A 23,691-nucleotide genomic window follows, 5' to 3' on the forward strand; every position below is an offset into this window, starting at 1 on the left:
TATGAAAAATTCAACTCCTAAAAACCAGTTAACTGGAATCCTTCACTTCTTAACGTTTGTAATTTTTATTACACATAATATTGGAACCTTTTAAACTTAATGTTCAGTTATAGTTCATTATGCGAGTGTGTGGTAGTCATTCACAGAGTGAAAGAGAGTCGTATGAAAATTCGAAATCTTTTACTTTATGAAGAACTTTGTGAAATTCAAACTATGGGAAAAATTCCTGGGAAAACCACGAGTCATGTGACAAATGTCTGAGTGAGCATTCTTACGTGAAACGCAGCCATAAAAGCTAGGAACGTAATAAGCTTGTCATTTAATTTTGGAATTATTTCACACTGTATTTGAGCTATAATTAAATCTAATGTAATAAATTGAAGTTTTGCTTACGTAAAAGTACTTTGTGAATTGTGATTGGATAAGAGAGGATTTTGCCGCGAGACTCACCCACAAAGTATGTCCTGACTGGTCACTCAGACCAACGATCTTTATAACTGTAAACTTCCAGAGGCAATTGCAGTTGTTTCAAACAAAATGCCTTTTTTGCATGCTGCACTTCGAAATTTTTATTTTTAGTTATGACCCAGACGCGTTTCGCCTTTTTTACAAGGCATCTTCAGTGGGTGTCCTGAAATATTACATGATTTGTCCATTTTTACACATCGGTTATGGTTTCACACCTAGGTTATAGATTTAAAACAGTTGCTTAACGTTTTTTATGAAATGGAAAGGTACTTACAGGTAACTTGTAATTGATTGGATCTAAGCAAACTGATTTTTCTCATCTGGCAAACAGGTGGACCTCTTACAGTTTACTTTCAGTTCACTGTTTACGTTACACATCACTGGAACTGCCATCTTTTTAATACAGAGATTCATTTGTTTTTCTAAGTGATGCCAACATTCTCAGCTTTCTGCATTCAACTGTTTTGTGAAAGCGTGTGTGTGTATTGGAGAGGGAGAGAGATTTCTTTTTTTAATAACATAAAAATTATTTATTTTACTTTCATTACAAAAAAATTCATTTATTTATGCTTAAAAATAATAATAATTATTATTATTATATTTTCCTGTATATACTTATGAGAGGAATCAGATGTGTAATCATTTGTTGGGATTTCTGTCTATTATATGATCAATCAGTGTAAACAGTGAGTTGGTAGTTATATTTACTTGGTTGTTTAGTAGTTGTTTCTTTTCAGATTTTGTTTTGTATATATGATCATTTTCCTGTAATGTTAGGAGATGTCTTTCATTATTTATTCTAATTATTTTCATATCATTTTCTCTCATAGCAGGTTTGTAGTTATTTTCTCTCAAATGTTCAGCAAAAGTTGAGTGGCTCGTTCCATATTTCCATGCTGCGATATGTTCATTGTACCAGGTGTCAATGTTTGCTGGTTTGTCCTATATACCTTCCATCACATGTGTTGCACTGTAGTTGGTATATTCCTGATTTTTGGTAGATATCTGTGTTTTTTGTTATTTTTGTAATGTGCCTTTGGATTGAATTGTCTGTTTTGAATGCTACGTTTATCCCTTGTCTTTTGAAAATGTTTGTTATTTTATGTGTGAGTTTGTGCTAGTATGTCATTGTGTACCATCTTGAATCTTCTTTCTTGTTTTCCTGTATTCTTTGTGTCGTTATTGTTCTGACACTGTGTAGTGTTTTGTTGTACTGTTGTTTGTGGGTGTTTATGTACTGTGTTCACTGACTTCATTTGTTTTTTAATTTTTTTGTTTAGTTTGGTTACTAGATCCATATTGTACCCATTGTTTGTTACTATTTGTGTGATGATGTCTAGTTCCTACTGGTAATTTTCTGTGCTGAGTGGTGCGGTGTTGAGTCTATGATGCATCTATCTGAGTGATGATTGTTTCTGTGAGTGTGGGTGATTTGAAGTCTGATGTAAGATTGTCTCAGTTCCAGAGGTAATACTAGTGCATAAGTAAATATGGACTTCATAACCATTTCATGAGTCTTAGTGGTAATAAATAGTCAAAAAACTTTAAACATCTTGTTACAAGAAGCCCGGTATTTATCATGAACTTCCAGGAACTGATTTTTAACTATAATTTTGCAGCCTCGATCTGGAAGGTTTTAGGCGGCTATTTCTTTAAAGCTGCTTTGCTAGATTGCAATTGTTACTACAGAGTGAAGGTACGTGGATTGAACTGTGTGAATGTAATAACAAGACGAAGAGAACCGAACCCTGCCGCGTCACAGTATGAATAGTTAAACTGCTACCGCCTTGGTTTCAAAACTGTAATTGATTTGCAATTTGCCACTCTCTGGCAGATTAAAGTGTATGCAACACCGAGCTAAATAAATAGGAATATTAAAGAAAAGGAGTACGGTACTTCTTCATGAAGTAAATTAAATGTAACGTAGCCTGATAAAGTTACAATCCTTCTTCTTGTTAGACTTACAACTTTTTGCTTCACAGCGAATAAATTACAATATTTTTCTCTCCTATTAACGCAAATAATATCTTCTAAAGTAGGAAAAAATTCGAAAGGAAAGTAAATGTGAAAGTAACACACTCTTGACAAGCTGAGTCTCATAGCTCAACTTTCTGTTAGAAACTTGGTGCAACTGACTAAGATCTTTGAAGAATGGAAACTGCAAATGAAAACTGGGTTTTATAACGAAGTATAAATCTCAGTTAGCTCCATTTATGTTTTTAAGTTGTTAATCAAAATTGCCTTCGTGATTAGATGCAACTATCACACTTAAGAGATTAACTGAAATAAGTTTCTCTTAGAATTTTTAGGAGTACCACTAATATTTCTCTGTTCTTGGTTCTGTAAGACTGCGTATATGTATGGTTTACTTTTTGTTACTAGTTTCGAAATTTCAATAGTTTCCGTTTTCCCTTCGGCAGGCAGTCCAGGAAAACTTTGCGTGTAGTTCCAGCTATCTTAGCGATTGTTTCCGCTACACGAATTTCTGCATTTACTATATCATTCTGTGTCGGATAATCATTATTTCCTATTTCTTCATTCGGTGGGTCATGTGCCCACGATGCAGTGTTTTTCTCCGCAGCCTTTTCTTGTGGATTATGAAGCTCTTTGACATGCAACGCAGAGATTGGCGCGATTCCTTCTTTTCCCTTTCGTGTTTCTCGATATTCGATACTACATTGTACTTCCCTTGTCAGTTTCTTCGCTGCCTGCCTCATCTGATACAAACAAGGTACTATTGTTGCCTTGTACTTTCACAATGAAGATTTTGAAGACTGTCGCAGTGCAGAAGATGTTTTGTTATATCGCCCACTTTCCTCACATTGTAGCAGCATGGCGCCTTCGTCGGTCATGTACGTTCACCGCCACATTTGTTTTCTGCTTATTCAGAATAGCTATTCCCATTGTTTATGAACAGCTCTTTGCGTTCACTGAAGCTTGCTGCCACCTCCACATTCTCTTCCACTCCCATAGGCGAGTTCTGAAGTTCCTGCACGTTGGCAGAGATGATGACACTAGCATCGCCGGTTGATCTACTTTGGTTCTTTGCTGTCATGCTCTGCATTTCCTTCGCTTGCACTGCGGTGGTAGTTTCGCTAAATCTTGCTCCCGTTTGCACACGCTTTCCCCTCACATGGCCACACTACGGTGATCATCATCACGTGCGTTATCGATCACGCTGATGGCATCCTTGTCGGTTTATTTACTTTCTTTGTCACATTACTTCCCATTCGGTTGTGCTGCCTGTCGGATTCCGCGACTTACATTTCTCCAACATCCAGGCCCTGATGTATCCGAAATGGGTTCATTCTGGCATGACGCGTGCCATTGCTCCTGGTTAACTTTTTCAGTACGCATTTGTGCAGGGCAACTACGGTCATAATCTACCTACAGAGGTTCAGTTGAAATGCTTATGGAGCATGTGCAGATATGGTTGTCAGGACACAACATACGCCCTATGACCGCTGCTGACATACAGGGTGTTACAAAAAGGTACGGCCAAACTTTCAGGAAACATTCCTCACACGCAAAGAAAGAAAATATGTTATGTGGACATGTGTCCGGAAACGCTTACTTTATATGTTAGAGCTCATTTTATTACTTCTCTTCAAATAAAATTAATCATGGAATGGAAACACACAGCAACAGAACGTACCAGCGTGACTTCAAACACTTTGTTACAGGAAATGTTCAAGATGTCCTTCGTTAGCGAGGATACATGCATCCACCTTCCGTCGCATGGAATCCCTGATGCGCTGATGCAGCCCTGGAGAATGCCGTATTGTATCACAGCCGTCCACAATACGAGCACGAAGAATCTCTACATTTGGTACCGGGGTTGCGTAGACAAGAGCTTTCAAATGCCCCCATAAATGAAAGTCAAGAGGGTTGAGGTCAGGAGAGCGTGGAGGCCATGGAATTGGTCTGCCTCTACCAATCCATCGGTAACCGAATCTGTTGTTGAGAAGCGTAGGAACACTTCGATTGAAAAGTGCAGGAGCTCCATCGTGCATGAACCACATGTTGTGTCGTACTTGTAAAGGCACGTGTTCTAGCAGCACAGGTAGAGTATCCCGTATGAAATCATGATAACGTGCTCCATTGAGCGTAGGTGGAAGAACATGGGGCCCAATCAAGACATCACCAACAATGCCTGCCCAAGCGTTCACAGAAAATCTTGATGCTAGTACTGTAGAGCAATGAGTCGCTTGTCAACACAAGCACCGAAGTCAACATTACCTTCCTTCAATTGGGCCAACTGGCGGTGAATCGAGGAAGTACAGTACATACTGACGAAACTAAAATGAGCTCTAACATGTCCACATAACATCTTTTCTTTATTTGTGTGTGAGGAATGTTTCCTGCAAGTTTGGCAGTACCTTTTTGTAACAGCCTGTATAAGAGGATGTATGCTTTTGTAATTCTGCTTCGGCTATATGTCTGTCATTGAGCTTTACGATGCCAAAAATTTTCCCACTGCACTTTTCTCTCACTCGGTTGACTACAACGTACAAACGAAACATTCCTCCAGTCTTTTCGATCGGCACTTCTGACGTTAGCTTAGAGACTCTCAGAGATCGCAAGGCAGGACCTGCCTATTTTATTGATACCGCGCTGGCAGACCCTCTGATTCGAAAGGCCGCCAGACGAGTTCTAACGCCAGCCATAAGACGTGCGCCTAGACGACACCCGCCACGCGGCGCTCCCAGTGTTTGCGATCGCTGCCGTCGCCGCCTCAGCGCTAGCAGCGGGCCACGCCTAGAGAGCCTGTATAGGGAGGAGAGAGTGGCCAACAGGACGATACGGCGGCCATTTTTCTGCCAAACTGGGGGCGGGACTTTTGAATGGCCAGTAGTGGAGTAGTGGAGTACAAACTCACTGAATCAAAAGCACAAGACAATATGGCGAAATCATTCTTTAAATGCCTTTCTTTACAGCTATAATATGCTCATAGTAGCCTACTACGTACAGCACAGGAAAATTTGATACAGTAGCTGTAAAAATTATTCGTTACTCGCATTTACCTTCTTTAAAGTTCGTTTACCGGACATATTGCAATGAATGTAACGTAAATTAAAAAATATAGTGTATAGCGTTTGTTATGTATCGGAAGTGCATAACGCTAAAGATTTAACGTACCTGTATTACTCCAGATGAATGAAAGTCGTAAGCAGTTGCTTACTTGTGACATCCAAAAAGTGTGAGGCGTATTAGTACTTCTTGTCGCGTCTTCAAATTTTTTGCGTGTCACAAGTAAACAACTGGAGTACCTCTCGTAGATAACAAACGAAAAAGATTACAAAAATCAGGTAATGTAATGTAGGCTACTGTAATAACGACCAAATATAACAAGAAAACTACCGTATCCGTTCTACCCCACAGTAAGTAGGCCTATTAAAAACTGTCTTCAAGAGTACCTACAATTATTTACTACGAATAATGTTTCAGCAAGCACGACAACTGCGGAAAATGTGCCTACAACTCGCCTGCGTCAACAGTCAGGCAATAATACTGAAACCAAAATAATGCCTAGTGTTCTGATTCGGAACGAAATAAAGTTTGACGCTATAAAGTCGAATGAGCTTATGGTGCTACCAGTATGCACGCAAACGCTAATTACGTACTAAAAACGATATACAACTAAATCGAACATGCATGCACAACGCATAACAAGTCTCTCAATTATTCAAATACCTTTTAATCGTTTCCAAAAGTCCTCTGAAGTTCAACTCAAAAGCACGGCGAACATAGGAAGCGCGAGAGACGTCTGGCAGAAAACTGGCGCCAAAGCTAATCAACCAATCACGGCCAGCTTCACCTATGGCCACTCTCTCCCTACTCAGGTTCTCTAGCCACGCCCGAAGCGCCGCGCTACCGGCGCCCGCGGCCGCGCTACAGAGTTTAGAGCAAGCAGCGCGGGCGGCCGAACCTCTGTTTGGTTGGTTGGTTGGTTTGTTTGGGGAAGGAGACCAGACAGCGAGGTCATCGGTCTCATCGGATTAGGGAAGGAAGTCGGCCGTGCCCTTTGAAAGGAACCATCCCGGCATTTGCCTGGAGCGATTTAGGGAAATCACGGAAAACCTAAATCAGGGTGGCCGGACGCGGGATTGAACCGTCGTCCTCCCGAATGCGAGTCCAGTGTCTAACCACTGCGCCACCTCGCTCGGTGGAACCTCTGTAATGCTGCGGCTTCGCCCTCGTCTGTTCAGTGCACACAGCGTTGTTTGGTTTTTGATAGTGCTACGTCTAAGGTTCCCAGTTTGGTTTCTGGTCCGGCCTTGTCGTTCTGTCGTGTTGTCTTGTTGATCGTCCATCGCTGTTGCTGTCTTTGTGGCTTTCGGCGATTCGCAGTCGATGCCCTTGGTCAGTGTCAGCGTCTCCTGGCCGTGCCACAGTTCTGGTTACCATATTTCGCGACGAGATAAAACGTTGACGGTGTCTCACTGATCAAAAACTCGTACTGCTCGTGAAACAGCAAGAGCAACAGCAGCAGCTGCTCTTGCAGCTAAACTGAGTTTTAAGAAAATTCAGCTTTTGTCAGAATGCTTGCAGGTGCGGGGTTCACAACCCGTTCAGGATGTAGTCGCTCTCTCCAACGCTCGCTCTTCCTTCCTTCGGCTTTCTCGGAGACATTTTTCTTAACAAGTTGGCTGCCCTATCCAACCCAGTTGCCCTCACATTAGAGGAGATGTGTTCGTTGCTGATGAACTATTATTCGCTACGATTCCATGAGTTCGCGTCGCGCCACTTCCATCAAGACTACTAAGCATCTAGGTCTGTAATATAGCTCGTGGGTGACGATTTTGCGAGGACTGAGTCGAAATTGTGATTTCACTCGTGCAAACCCGTCTTGGAAAACATCAAGTGCGGATTCCTTAGTTCGAGACGACGGTCCAGATGTACGCACTGCACCCTTCAAACTGGATAATACTTCCTTGGACGATATCTAAAAAATCCCGCACAATTCGAGATCGCGCAGGCAGCAGATCAACGCCTTATAGCTCGTCTCCAGGTAGCAACGGTTCACTCACCACCAAGGCGTCGAAATCATCGTATGTCTTTTTCCCGACGACAGCGTCGTGATTCGTCGCTTTCGGATGTGTCAGTGGCCGCTGAGTAGCCAGTCGCACCACGTCAGCATAAGCGGCGGAGTCTCCCATCTTGCTTAACCGTCTCACGACGCACCAATTCGGAGACTGTTCAGATTGCCGGGTGCACTGCACTCGTTGTGGAGAGAACGGGCATCTCCGAACTGTGTGCCATCAGGAATCAGGACAGTTCGTCCTGAGGACTCCAGACTTGCATGAATGGACAGTGCATGAACTCCAAGCCATTGTCCTCCAGTGCAGTCCTCCAGCTACCAAGATGTTTATTGATCTCACGACTGCACATCGGGACGTGCGTTTCCAGGTGGACACGGGAGCGACGGTTTCCCTGGTGAACCTGCCAATGTATGTTTGTCTGGACTACCAAGCGTTGGGCCGGCCGAAGTGGCCGTGCGGTTAAAGGCGCTGCAGTCTGGAACCGCAAGACTGCTACGGTCGCAGGTTCGAATCCTGCCTCGGGCATGGATGTTTGTGATGTCCTTAGGTTAGTTAGGTTTAACTAGTTCTAAGTTCTAGGGGACTAATGACCTCAGCAGTTGAGTCCCATAGTGCTCAGAGCCATTTGAACCAAGCGTTGGCCCCGCCCTGCAAGCTGTTTGCATATGGTGACAGCTCCATTCCTCTCAGAGGTCAATTCACAACTGCGGCAGCAAGCAACTTGATCACACGGCCGATAACGCTATTTGTTGTCTATAGTCACTCAGCTGCCAACAATTTCAGCCTGGATACCTTCTCGTCATTTGAGTTTTCCTTCATGGAGGAAGTTCAAATCGACTCGGACACGGTTCCCTTCCAAGAAATTGACGATGTTTGTGCGTCTTTCACGTCTCAGTTCGAACATGGTCTGGGGTGCACCACCAATTTCGAGTCACTTACTTCTCTACATCCAGATGCAGTGCCCCGTTTCTGTAGGGAACATCCGCTTCCGGTTTCTCCATGGGCGGTGGTTATGCTGGAACTCGATCGCCTTGCGGAGCTGGGTAATTAAACTAGTGCCTGGCCCACACTTCTGGTAATGATTAAGGAACCAAATGGCTCCTTCCGGCTCTGTGGAGATTTTGTGTCGACAATCAGTGGCCAGGAACATGTGGATACCTACCCGATGCTACGTCTGGAGGACCTGTGCTCATTCGCAGATCCCACTGGACGAAGAATCACAATGCGTAACGATCATCAGTACACCCTTTGGCTTTTTTGCCCTGTGGGGTCTCTTCCACTCTGGCAGTCTTCCAGAGATACCTAGAAAAGTTACTATGTCCATTCTTGGGTTTACCAGTTACCTAGATAACTAATAGTTTCAGGAGCACCTGCGCAACCTCTGCACCATCTTTACTGTGTTGTGTGATGCAGGACTCAATTGCCACCTGCATCGTCTCAGCTGTTGACTCCCTCGCGCATTTCCAAAACCTACAGCAGCTGTAAGGTTTTTTGGGTAAGGTGAATCATTATTCTAAGTTCCTCCTGCAAAGACCACTCATTACGGACCCACTAAACCAGTTACAGAAGAACAATGTTCTCTTCTGGTGGTGGGCTGCCTGTGATCATACTTTCACCCAGCTTTAGCAAATGTTACGCTCAGTGTCCTGCCATTCACCTCTCTAAATTTAAAGTCCCTTCAAAACTTGAAGTATTGTAGCGGCCGTTCACCACCCAGAATCAATCATCTTTATGACTGAATCACGTACGTTACCATAGGTAAGTCTGCCTTCTTCCAGCACTCGATATAGCCCTCGAATCACTCCGCTTTCACTCGAACAGTCACAGTCACCACTTCAATCGAGCAGTGTTTTGCCACTGTCCAACTGTCATCGGATGGAGGCCATCCCCACCAATAGTACATCGTTCTCAAGGTCTACAGACATTATGTGATTCAGGCTGAAAACGTCGCTGACTAAACTAATAAAGTGCAAGAATACTTAAATAAAGAAATTTCATAAAATTTCTGTTACTCTCGGGTCACATACAATAACTATTAGTGATAACTGGTTCATAAATAAATAAGCCGACGCTCTTGGACAAGTGCGCTCACGTTAAATAACTGCAGATTATCGCTATGTAATGTTTAAACAATAATTTATACGAGCTTGACAGGAATGTCTTCTGGCACTCTTTACAGTAGCGGAGTCGGCTAACACAATGACAGCTTTTAAATTAGCAGAATTATTAATAGCACTTGCAATCAACATTTAAATAAAGTTAGTGGCAAATTACATAAAAACACAAGTATAGCAAAGTATTTCATTTGCTTTGTAAATGTGGAGAATACGATGTTCTGACAAACATTTGCATAATGAAAAAGATCTAAGAAGCGTCATAACTCAATAAATAAAATAGGTAGCTTTCAAAAAATGGTACAAATGGCTCTGAGCACTATGGGACTTAACTTCTAAGGTCATCAGTCTCCTACAACTTAGACCTACTTAAACCTAACTAACCTAAGGACATCACACACATCCATGCCCGAGGCAGGATTCGAACCTGCGACGGCAACGGCCTCGCGGTTCCAGACTGAAGCGCCTAGAACCGCTCGGCCACCCGGGCCGAGGTAGCTCTCAGGGATGACAGCTACCACGAGTGCAATGCTGTCACCTAAGAAACCGTTTGTTAAAATCGCATGAAGCGATTGAAAGTTGTTAATTCAGAGGTTCGTTGCGAAAAAGTTTATTCTCTGTTAGAGATTAACTTCGTTGTTTTAAAGATATTGGGGTATTATTGGGTCTTTGGATGTTGCTCATTTCTCGGAAATCGCAGATGTATTCAGATTTGCGCTAATATCTGTTAGTTATTGTGGAATCTCAGAGAGCTGTAACATAGCCACCTTTAAGATTTTCTGACACTCCGCCATTTCCTGGACGATCTCCTACACAAAGGACATGCGGGTAACAGCCGCCCAAATTCCCCAGCTTCGGGACCTCCCCCACAGCCAGTCCGCAGTCCTGTGCTGACGCACGTGGCTCTCCTGGAGCGGTCGCCTTACCTTGTACTGATTCTAGGCTGCCGATTGCTCGCCTACTTTGGAGTAACGCTAAGCTCTAGCACGGCCGCAGCGCACTTCCGCTCGCAACGACGTCCAAACGTGGACTAAATAGTGAATACTAGCAGGCGGTAGGGTTTGAACGGGCGACTCGCAACACGACAGCCAGCGAAAAAGCCATCACACTACATGACGTGCGCCCATGCATGGCCTGCCCTCACAGCTCAACTTCTGCCACTAGTTCTCTCCCTCTGGACGCTATGGCTCGCCTCAATCAACTCCTCGCGGTAATTCGAAAAGTACTCCTAAAGTACACGGGCAGGTTCACAGCCATACTACAAATGGCTGTTGGGTTCCCTAAAGTTTTTCACTCGACGCTATGATTTCCACAATGATTAAGAAAAATAAAGAAATAACGTCGCCGAATATTGGTATTAACACTGCGTCTTCTCCAACTCATCTAAGTTCCCAACGCACGTCATTGTTATTTAGTGCATGTGACGTTCCTTACACTGTCTCGCGCAATAGGTGAGTGGTTCAGTAGGCTCTCCTTACGCAGTTCTTTTCTGACAGATACGCCCAACAAGATGCAGAAATGTTCGTAATTATTGCTGACAAAAGCATACTATGAATGACACTGGATGTATATACAAAGTCTACTTACTTGTCAATATATCTCATATGCATGACTCAGACACGTATTTCTCTTGCTTCAGATTCCACTCGATCAGTCAGCCGCAGGGTTCAGAAAGATATTGAACTGGGTGGCTGCCGAATACCCTGGATACCCCATTTTCGTGTCGGAAAATGGCCTAGGCAACGACGGTAGCGTCGGTCTGAACGACACGGACAGAGTAGAGTATTTTGCGGTGAGTACACGATTGCTAACGGGATCTGCGTCCAATTATTGTATCACTTATTTTAAAGAGCCGCTAATAGCCTACGTAAATTGTTGTCTCTTCCAGGCTTTCCTTCCTGCCCTTTTGCAAGCTGTGAACCTAGACAACGTTCCCGTGGTCGGCTACACGTGCTGGAGTCTCATGGATACTCTGGAGTGGCAACTGGGATACTCGTGAGTTATCCGAGCTATGATTTAGCTTAATGATTGTTGCGATAAATTAATACACAGTGCAGTCACATTAATCTGACCACCACCGCCATTCGACGTCGACGCGCAAAAACCAGTCACATATGGTAGGTGGCAGCACTAGCGGTGGAGAGTATATAAAGCGAGAAAGGGTGACGCGGAAAAGCGTGCAATGTCGCCGTTATGGAAATGGAGCGATTCACCTGACGTGCAAGAGGGCATGGTCATCGGCCTTCGGGCCACGGGTGGAAGCATTTCCGAAACGGTTAAGGCTGTAAACTGTTTGGGTGCCACCGTGGTTAAAGCATATCTTATATGGCAAATGAAGTTATACAAAACTACTGCCGAGGCAACTTCGATGCAGCGTGGATCAATAGATGACAGGGGTGAAAGACGTGCAATTGTTGAGCAACTGGCCACCCAAATGAATAAGGGACTACCAGCAGTATCTCAATGACGACGGTTCAGTGAACGTTGGTGCACATGGGCCTCAGCAGCACGTATCTGGTTCATGCAGCCACACTGACTGCTATTCTTAGGTGACAAAGGCTGGAATTTGCACGGCAACGTCGCAACTGGACGTCCGCTAAATTATGTTTTATACTCCTTCGGACGCATGGCTGTTGGCGTGTGCGGCCCTGCATCAATCGTTGGAAGGCTCCAGGCCGAAGGAAGGAGTGTTATGGTGTGGGGAGTGATTTCGTGGCATTTCCTGACTGATCTCCTCATTCTGGAGGGCGCAATGGATCAACACAAGTATGCATCTATCCTTGGGGACCGTGTCCACCCCTACATGCAGTTTCTTTTTCGTTGGTACGATGCCGTCTACCCGCAGGACACTACATCGTGTCACACGATTCGCAGAGTACACGGATGGCTCGAAGAGGACCAGCACGAGTTCACTGCACTACCTTGGCCAGCAATCTTCCCGAATTTAAACCGAATCGAAAATCTATCGGAGCACCTCAATTGCACTGTCTGCAGCAGGGATCCTCAACTAATAAACCTAGCATAGGTGGCCACGGTGCTGGAATCGATATGGCAACGCATCCTTGTCCGTACCTTCTAGAACCTCACTGTCTTTCTGCACGTCCACACTGAAAAAGGTGGTTATTCAGGCTCTCGACAGGTGCTCACATTAATGTAACTGCTCTGTGTGAATTAGCGTTCTCACTTGTTCTCACAAAGTGAAAAATCCTGTTATCATGGCGGTAAAAATAGTGCAATTCATTGCTGTCAGTACTCTCGATCATTTGGTAAAGATAGTTCTGAAGACATGCAGTAGCCATTCGCTTTTTGTATTGACACGTTGTGCGCTTTTACCCATGTGGAGAAACATTTATTTATCTTCGGCAGTATAACATTTTTACTGATTGCATTTTGAATGGTGCAACTGTCTTTTGTTCTGCGATTTATACCTCTTTTTTCGCCTTTATACCTGTAGAAGAATCAGTTTTATGTTCACTGATACAATGACGCAGAGTGACATTCATCATGTTACCTACTAGTGTGTTGGTTTATATTGTTATTTTTCTATCGGAAAGCACATCTTAAGTGAAGCTGCAATTATGTCACACATTCCAAAGCTAATGTTTACAGACTTTGTATTTCTGACCTTTAAAGTTAATACATGCATCCGGATGGCTATAAAATTGTGTAAAATATAATGTATACGCTGTAATGAGTCGTGCCAGATTACCTTACTGACTTTGTCTGTCTTCTTCATTGCCATATATCTATTAAGTGTGACTTTGTGACCAATGATGCATAGCGTCCAGAGTAATAAAACTTATATCGCTAGAGTGGAACAGCCCTCAAAAATTGTGAGTAGATTGAGATTTGTAGCTTCAGGTCTATATTCGTGCCTCCTGTAACAATTAGTTACATGCACGAAATGTATTCGTAGTTGCGAATACGAAAAACCCTTCAGCTATATAATGGAATAAGGACAATGAAACTGTACCGGACCGAGACTCGAACCTGTATTTGCCGGTTATCCCAGGCGGTTACCTTATCGTTGGACTATCCGAGCACAACTCACGGCACAACCCACGTGTCAATCACGTGTCTACAGCCTGCACTCGTACATCTATTATCTACTGTATATGTTCGTACATGGGAGACATTTTACTTGAAAGTCCTTTGCTCAGTGCAAATAAATACGAAATTAGACCACCTGATGAATGACGAATCGGAACACGATACAACAGCGATTCTGCGTGACATGGATTCGAGAAGTCCTCGGTAGGTTTCAGGAAGTGCATAGCACCGGATGTCTGCTCACAGGCAGCGCAATTCCCGTAAATTACGAGCCGGTGGTCTGTGGGCGCGTAGCTAACCCCGATAGCGTCCTAGACGTGTTTCCCTTGATTCAGACCACGCGATATCAATGGGTTTCCCCAGTTGTGACCCACCTCGGCACCGCTTACATACTTCCCTCATCCCGTCGCGCGCCTGCAATGGCACCAGACGTTATTCAGTCTCGTAATGTGAAGTGGGACATCAGTATATGAAACTATTAACTGACGTTTCTTCTCCATTGGCGGGAGAGATATTCGGAGATAAATTGTAGCCACTTGGAAAGCTCTAAAGGATCTATCTGCATTACGAGCTGTATAAATGACACCAGTATCCGTCACGTGATGCTACTGGGTTGATTATTTCTGGCTAGTCATACTGTTCTCAATTAAAAGCAATTGATCGTATAGACAGCCTAAGGAAATTGTTAAGCACCATTATAATTACAAGAGAAAAAACTTTGGAGGTGAAGTGAATAAAACATGAACGCCAGCTTTGCGCCAGGAGAATAACGACCGATTACTTCTAATCAAGAACTATGTGACCAGTCAGAAATTGTAACACAATCATCATCATGTGACAAACAGTAGTTCCATGTATACGGCTCATAATGCACTTACGATTTCAGGATGCACTACAGCTTTATATACAATTCCCAGTTTGAGTCTGAAGATACTCCAACAGATGGGGGTAAAACGTCGGTGAATAGTTTTATACATCAGTCACGGAGTGTCAGTCCCAAAGTCTTAAGTGAAGAAAAGATTGGCTGCTAACTTCACACTGCACCTTTTCGGACTCTGTACGAATCACTGGTAACACGCTGCCGTGGTTTGTTGGCGAAGCTAATACTGGGTACTTTGTGGGTGCATGTGACCGCTCTGATCTGAGCCTTAGGATGTTGAGTACTTCAGATGGTAAAGATATGAGAGAAGCAGACTTCCTGCTTCTGCAAATAAATGTGCCTAATCAGAAATTTTTAATCGGAGTAAACTGTAAATCACCCAAAATCGGCGCAGTGGTACTGTCATCCTAGCCCGCACTCAAGTCACATAGTAAGAGCATTTGATTGTCATGGGAGACACAGGTAAAAAACCTGAAGCTAAAAGTTCACACTACTGGTGATTTAAGGAGACTGTTTCACTCTAACGATCTGAGTGTCACACCTCAGGGTCCGATCATTCAACGAATCATTAGAGTTCATTAGAGTTGATATATTGTATTTTAATCTCTTTTTCAATCAAACACACGTATCTATCAACTTTTGAGGTCAGGAATAAACATAACGAACTTCAGTAGCTCTGGAACATGTAAGAAAATTGTTACTTCACTTCTCACGTAATTTACGATAGAAACAAAATATACAGGGTGTTTGGGGAGGAAAGGTCAATATTTTAAACAGTGATAGTATAAGTAATACAGAACAAAAACTGTTACATGAACGTAGGTCCGCAAATGCTTGTTTAGGGAGGTATGGGTATTGAAAGGAACTTTAATTCTGCAAAATTGATGTGCACAACATGAACGTATACACAATACAACTGGACCGTAACGTGGTTCAAATGGTACAAATAGCTCTGACCACTATGGGGCTTAATATCTGAGGTCATCAGTCCCCTAGAACTTAGAACTATTTAAACCTAACCAACCTAAGGACACCACACACATCCATGCCCGAGGCAGGATTCAAACCTGCGACCGCTGCGGTCGCGCGGTTCCAGACTGAAGCGCCTAGAACGGACCGTAACGTGATTTTCTTGCAAACAATGCACGGGTGCATGCCATGTTTACGCAATGCAGTCTACCACGTATTATGATGATGTTACGTACGTAGTACAATCACCCGTTGCTTGCGCAGTTGTGCCGTGTAAGCCGCATTGCGTAGTGTAGCGCCAACGGATCGGTGAGCTGTGTAGTGTATGGTGTTAACTGTGTTCGTACAAGCGCTGCTAACAATGCCACACGTGTACAGTAATGAGGAATACGCAGACATGGTGTGTTTATGGCTTCTGCGACGGTAGTGCTACCGCTGCAAGAGAATAATACCACAGGCGCTTTCCGACTCGACGATTACCTGATCGCAGGGTGATAACCAAAGTGTTTATCACTTTGCGTGCAACAGGCTCTCTCACAAGTAGACATTTTTCGTCCGAGCTTGCACGTCAACAAACTTTGTAAGAACGGGGAGAAATTGTCGCAAGTGTTGAGCGAAGACCCAGTGTAAGCATACAAAGAATGTCCCTGCGTATGAATCTCCCACAGACGCGTGTATGGGAAACATTACATGCGAAAAACCTGTATCCCTTTCACATACACCGTGTCCAAAATCTCCACGTTGGCGACAATGCCCATCGACTTCAATTCTGTCACTGGATAACTAACAATAGTCATTTGCTTCCACACTTACTATTCACTGACGAAGTCGTTTTCACGATATGGAATAATTATCGATGGTCACGGGAAAATACGCTTCAGTGGTTAGCAATTTCCAAGTTCGTTTTGCCATGAATGTTTGGTGCGGCATGAGCGGTAATCTTTTGATGAGTCAATTTGCTATCAATCAGCGACTGACGGGAGAGAGATACCTGCATGTTTTGGAAAATTCATTTGTGGAACTATTGGAAGACGTTCCTTTAGCCAAGCGAACTGGAATGTACATTCAACATGACGGTGCCCCTCCACATGTTACCTTACCTGTGAGGGACCATCTCAACCGTACCTACCCTAATCGCTGGATTGGCCATGGCGGTGCTATTAACTGGCCCCTAAGATCACCTGACCTTAAACCTTTAGATTTCTGTTTATGGGGTTGGATGAAATCAGAGGTGTACAAAGTGAAGGTGTATTTACACGAGATGAACTGCTTCGTCGCATCGTGGACGCTGCTGAATTGATTAGCAACCATCCACAGGCAACTGAACAAGCAACACAACAAGTTATTGCTAGAGCGCAAAAGTCCATTGACGTTCATGGTGGGATATTGGACTGTGAACTGTACAACATCTGTACGATAAGTGTCAAAGCTGTTTGTAAAAGACGTAGTACGTCTTTTTCAACTGAATACGTGTAACATGCATGTTGTAATGCATTATGTACTAAATGCAAAGTAAATAAACATTATGTAAAAATGTGTAACGTAACTGTAGTTCTCTGTAACTTTGTTTTTAAGAAAAATCACGTTACGGTCCAGTTGTACCGCATATACGTTCACGTTGTGCACATCAATATTACAGAATTACAGTTTCCCAAAAAAAAAAAAAAAAAAAAAAAAAAAAAAAAAAAAAAAAAAAAAACTCAGTTTGTTCAAAATGGCTCTGAGCACTATGGGACTTAACATCTGAGGTCGTCTGTTCCGTAGAAATTAGAACTGCTTAAACCTAACTAACCTAAGGACATCACACACATCCATGCCCCAGGCAGGATTCGAACTTGCGACCGTAGCGGTCGCGCGGCTCCAGACTGAAAAGCCTACAACCGCTCGGCCACACCGGCCGGCCTGCAATAATGATATGCCCAAAGCATCTTAATTTCATCTGCACTATTCTGGCCTCCAAAGAATTTCTTTTTTGTCTTTCTTTTTTCAATTTTCAGTCCATGCAGTTTTCAGAATCCTTCTCCAAACCCACATTTAAAGAAATCGATTTTCTTGCGAATCATAATATTTCATTGTCCTGAAATCACATCCGTGCAAAACAACTGGAAAGATTAAAGTTTTAGCCATTTTTAATTGGCCAGTTGTAACAGTTTCCTTTCCTTTCCTTTTGCAACTTAATTGCAGCAGCTTTTTCAAGATGTACAATTTCTCTTATTTCCTCATTACAGGAGCTACTTTTCGCTATCGTAGATCCGAAAAATATATACGTATGTATCGACTTGCAGAATGATTTTTCCATCTGTAGTAACTTTTTTTTTCAAATTTAGCCGTAGGCTAAGTTTTTCACTTTCTTTTCGCTTCTTTATGTAGTACAGATTTCTAACTAGTTGAGTAATGTGATATGGTATTCCCATAAAGAATAGAGCGTCCCACATTTTTGAGTGGTTTACACAGTCAAATGTTTTGCTGTAGTATATGAAGGACATAAATTAGTCTTGTCGATAATTCTCATGTTTATGTTTTGCAAGCATTTGGTACCAGAGCTACTGTTCTTACTGTACTGTAATTTTCACTCATTTTTGGTTCTCTTTTGTTAGGATTATAATGGAAATGGCTTTTTCCATTCTGTAGACCAAATACATGTGGGTGAAATGTTTTGGTGTTATACCGTTACTAACTAAATTGCTTCATTTCCTCCATTTTTGATTATTCGAGTTAGAAACCATCAATCCCCGGATCTCTTATACCAACAGTTTCTTTCAACGCTTATCCAACCTCCTCTTCCGTACTTGTGGATTCATCATATTGCGCCGTTTCCTGATTGTCGTTCAGTCTTCGAATTTTCCTTGTATACTTTCTGCAAATATTGTTTCTCCTTTCTAAATATGTCATTCCATTTAGTTAGTCTCTTGTTTGTGGTATCGATAGCTATGAAGTCACAACGGAGGTGCGCTCTGCTAGGTTGGCACTACGACACCGACGACAGCGCCCTCTAGCCGGCGCTGTGCAGCTCCACGAGCGCCGCTCCAGATTCAACCCATTTGATTCCGAGGAGACGACCTAGCAACTTGGCTTTTACTTCATAGGGGGCTAGTCGTTACAGACTTTGTTACTTCAGTTACTTCAGTGATAGTTTGTCTCACTGCTAGTAGCTCTTAGCGTTGATACCTGTACGCTTCGCACGTACGTCCTCATCTCAGGGAAAGTAATATTATAATTTGTACACGTTCATACACCAGTAAAAGAATTTTAACTTATACGCAATACCGCAGTACTTCACCTTTTACTGCCCCTACTCGCTTCCTACATTCGGCCAATCCTTCAGTTTATAGAAGGAGACCCACGTGCCGCCTACCAAGCAGGATACAAAATTATTGCTATTCCTTTGTACTACACCAGTAGCCAATAGCTCATTAACATCGCTGTCGAGTAAGAACCTGCTACCTCTGTGGTACTGCTCTAATTCGCTGGTGACCGTGGACAGTCTGCTCTTTCTATCACCAGACATTTTACCGTATTCAGCCAAAGACTTCCTCAGATTTCAGATGTAATCCGGTCGTCTCTTGGATCGTGTTCGTGACTGATGCCGTTGCCGCATCCCTGGCTATTTGCACAGTGAGGTTTGGCGTGACGTGACCGCGCAAGGCACCATTTTGCTGGTACTCCTCAATTAAAAATATGGTCGAAATTCAGTTTCAAAATTCCATTAAATAACAAATAGGATCAATTCATCTTAGCAATCACGACAAGACCAGACAAGGCGCTACTGCGAAATTCTTCGCAGTTCCACAATTCCATGAGTGTTGTTTTTTATCAGTCCGTTTAGTTCTGAGTTACAATAACGGAGAAAGTGACAGTCCCTAGGCTCCATATGATTCAAATAATACTATCTGATGAAGTGTTGGTAAGGGAAATGAAGTCCCATGCTTCTTGACAGAGCATAGAGGAACGATGCGGGAGACCCGCACAGCCGTACTAGGCAAGGTCCTAATGGAGGTGGTTTGCCGTTGCCTTCCTCCGACCGTAATGGGGATGAATGATGATGAAGACGACACGAGACCCAGTCATCTCGGGTCAGGTGAAAATCCCTGACCCCGCCGAGAATCGAACCTGGGACCCCGTGCTCGGGAGGCAAGAACGGTACCGCGAGACCGCGAGTTGCCGACTGATAAAGTGTTACAAAGAGAAGAGTCTGATCCGTGTAAGTTTGTTACAAAGTAATGTGACAGAGCAAACTGAAAGTTCATAACACTGCCACAAGCTAAATCCAGGATACTCAGATACAGCTTACAAACATATGTAAATTTATCAAATCTTTTAGATTAATGCTTAATAAGTGTTTTGATAGCTACAGTCTGTATTAGTCATTATTTGCTTTCTATTTCGTACGACGACATTATTTCATTGCTATCCCATTACTGACAATCATAAACTTTTAATGTAGAAGCAATATTCAAGTATAATTTACGAACCTACATTTTATAATTTTCAGGATGAAATATGGCTTGTACCAAGTGGATTTCGATAGTCCAGATCGAACGAGAACACCAAAGGAGTCTGCACATTTCATGTCCACAATCTATGGGACCAGACGAGTTCCAGAAGAGTACTTTCGCTAGAGATGCTGAGACAGTATCACTCCATGTACTTCAGTAAAATAAAACACTAGTACCTAAACTTTTCTTTTAATGTGTAACACGTCCTAGTTTATTACCCGTCACGCATCTTTTGGTATTCATTATTGATGTTATTATTACGACGTACTCCACAAATCAGTTAATGCATTTCTTATATGTGTGTCACAATCAATAGCTACCGATAAATTCGCAATTTGTTCTTATGACATCATTTTTATGCGCTGTTTTTAATACATCTGCTTCTAGGCTGTACCTGCTATGTGTTTTGATTAAAGACATCTGAAAATTCTAAAATTAGATAAACGAAATTAATGTGTCCATGATTTTCTTTATGAAGTGTTTTTGCTTATTAACTTACACCTATTTAATGAATGGAAAACAATTACATGTTTTTCATCTGAAGTAGAAATACAGTGCAGTCCTGAAACACAAAAACAAACTAATCTCCGGCCGAACAGGCCACGGAGGTCCAACGGGACCGACCGGCCGCCGCGTCATCCTCAGCCCCCCAGGCGTCACTGGATGCGGATATGGAGGGGCATGAAGTCAGCACACCGCTCCCCGGAGCCGCTACTTCTCAATCAAATAGCTCTTCAGTTTGCTAAAAAAGGACTGAGTGCACCCCGCAACAGCGCTCGGCAGACCGGATGGTCACCTATCCAAGTGCTAGCACAGTCCAATAGCGCTTCACTTCGGTGATCTGACGGGAACTGGTGACACCACTGCGGCAAAGCCGTTATGCTGCTACCACACTGTGCTTTTTTTCTTTTATTACTTCAGTTACCTGAGCAACACCTTCAACAAGAAGTGGTACGTTCTAGAGAGTATCTCACTTACAGTTCTTCAGGAAGTCTCATTACGATGAGAAGTATGTTGAAGAGTAACAGTACTTATTCTTTAATGATATGACGTAACTGACATTTTGCCTGTTCTTGTGAATAAAACTCATTTTGATTTTGATTTTTCTAATATTTACGTTGTTGGAATATCTCTTTTGAAATAAAAGAGAGCAAAACTATGCATTTGCAAGCACTATATTTAGCCCGAAAAAAGACATCTGTAAATTGTAAACTTACATAAATGAAATCAATGTGTCCTTGATTCTCTTTATCAAGCTTTTTGCTGCATATTAACTTATACCAGTTTAATGAATTGCAAAAAATCTACGTTTTTGATTTGACGCAGATATACAGTACCGTCTGTGATGCACACGTGGAAAGGTTGAAGGTGAATCAGATCCTGAATCAGATCGTCCCACTCCACTCTTTGGTTATGCAACGAAGTTGACAGTGAGAAAAATCCATTTGGACTGGAAACGGAAAGAAAGAGAACATAGAGTAGTTTTCATAAATTACGCTACACAAGAAATATCTTCATTGTACCTATAAAAAATACACTGCTCAGGTAGAACATTATGACCACCTACCTATTAGTCGGAATGTCCACTTCTGGCACGTATAGCAGTGGCGACGCGCCGTAGCATAGAAGGAATGAGGCCTTGGTAGTTCCCTGGAGGGAGCTGGCACCACATCTGCACACGTAAGTCATCTAACGCCCGCAAATTCTGGGGAGAGGGGCGATGAGCTCTGACGCCACATTCAGTCACATCCCACATGTTTTCGATCGAGTTCAGATCTCGTGAGTTGGGGGCTCAGCACATCAGTTGCAATTCACCACTGTATGTCTCGAACCGTTCCACCACACTCCTAGCCTTGTGACATGGCGCATTAGCTTGTTGAAAAATGCCACTGCCTTGGGGAAACATGATCGCACGAAGGGGTGCACGTAGTCAGCAACCAGTGTTGATACACCTTGGCCGTGATGGTGCCTTGCACGAGCTCCACTGGACGTATGGACGCCCGCGTGAATGCTTCCCAGAGCATAATGGATCCGCCGCCGTCTTGTCTTTTTCCCGCAGTAGAGGTGTCAAGGAGGTGTCCCCTGGAAGGCGACGGATTCGCGCCCTCCCATCAGCATGGTCATATCTTGATGATTCCCCTTTCATACAACACTCTGCCACTGCGCCAACATCCAGTGCCGATGGTCACACGCCCATTTCAGTCGCCCCTAGTTGCCGATGTCGTTGTGTCAACATTGACACAGGGATGGTTCGTCAGCTGCGGAGGCCCATCGTTAGGAATTTTGGAAATAGTATGTGTTCACAAAAATGGTTCAAATGGCTCTGAGCACTATGGGACTTAACTGCTGAGGTCATCAGTCCCCTAGAACTTAGAACTACTTAAACTAACAAACGGAACTAACCTAAGGACATCACGCACATCCATGCCCGAGGCAGGATTCGAACCTGCGACCGTAGCTGTCGCGCGGCTCCAGACTGTAGCGCCTAGAACCGCTCGGCCACTCCGGCCGGCGTGTGTGTTCACACATCTACAGTCTTTCCGACATTAAAGTCTGATGTTAGTTCCGCCACTGTTTGCCACCTGTACTATTTCACCAGTCTGCCAGTCCGCCCCTATAGCTGAGTGGTGAGCGTGACGGATTGCCGTCCTACGGGCCCGGGTTCGATTCCCGGCAGGGTCGGGGATTTTCTCCGCTGAGGGATTGGGTGTTGTGGTGTCTTCATCATCATTTCATCCCCATCAGGCGCGCAGGTCGCCCCATGTGGCGTCGAATGTAATAAGACCTGCACAAAGGTGACCGGACCTGCCCCGCAAGGGGCCTCTCGGCCAATTACGTAGCCTAGCCTACGACGTCCGAGGGGTGAACGCCCAGTTCCACAGCGTTTGGATGTGGTTTCACTTTGATTTCGTCACGTGTTGAAGGCACTCACCACAGGCCGGAGTGGCCGTGCGGTTCTAGGCGATACAGTCTGGAGCCGAGAGACCGCTACGGTGACAGGTTCGAATCCTGCCTCGAGCATGGATGTGTGTGATATCCTTAGGTTAGTTAGGTTTAATTAGTTCTAGGCGACTGATGACCTCAGAAGTTAAGTCGCAAAGTGCTCGGAACCATTTGAATTTGAACCACAGGCACTCCTCGAACACCCAACAAGTCGCGCAGTTTCCGAAACGCTCGTGCCGAACCTCCAGGCCACCAAACTGCTCTCGTCCAAACTGAGCGATCGCCCCCCTTCCCTATTCTACACACGGACAGCACGCTCGCTGATACTACATGCAAAGTGCATGTGTCTGACAAGCAGTCATTCCTCGCCAGACGACGCTGCTATCGCCTGGACGTGTTTATATCGACAGTGGGTTGGAGGTCATACTATTATGGCTGATCAGTGTATAAAATAACGTCCGAATGTATTTTACCTCTCTTTAAAATTGGGATTTTTGTTACAGAAGATGTGTCTGTTAAGTAAGTACGTAAACTTCATCATGTAGTTATATTTTCACGCTGCACGTAGTTCTACAAACTCACACTCACAAACACTCAATACAGTAGCGATTCTACGTTCTATGACTTCGACAAGTGCTTGTCGGACGTAATTCGTCGTGGCATCAGTAGCGGAAACGCTAGACGGTTGGAACTAACTGTGAATGCTTTATCTGTGTCACACCTCCAAC

The 23,691-nt window shown here is 43.6% G+C and overlaps 1 protein-coding gene across 1 annotated transcript in view; it reads left to right on the forward strand.

Annotated features, from left to right (window-relative positions):
• LOC126199115 (myrosinase 1-like) overlaps positions 1-23,691 on the forward strand; it is a 94,778-nt gene that overhangs the window by 33,451 nt on the left and 37,636 nt on the right. The window contains exons 4-5 of the mRNA XM_049935870.1: positions 11,265-11,417; positions 11,514-11,620. Coding sequence (XP_049791827.1) covers positions 11,265-11,417; positions 11,514-11,620 — 260 coding nt within the window. The remainder of the gene's footprint in view (positions 1-11,264; positions 11,418-11,513; positions 11,621-23,691) is intronic.

Source organism: Schistocerca nitens, chromosome 8 (assembly GCF_023898315.1).
Source record: "Schistocerca nitens isolate TAMUIC-IGC-003100 chromosome 8, iqSchNite1.1, whole genome shotgun sequence".
NCBI lineage: Eukaryota > Metazoa > Arthropoda > Insecta > Orthoptera > Acrididae > Schistocerca > Schistocerca nitens.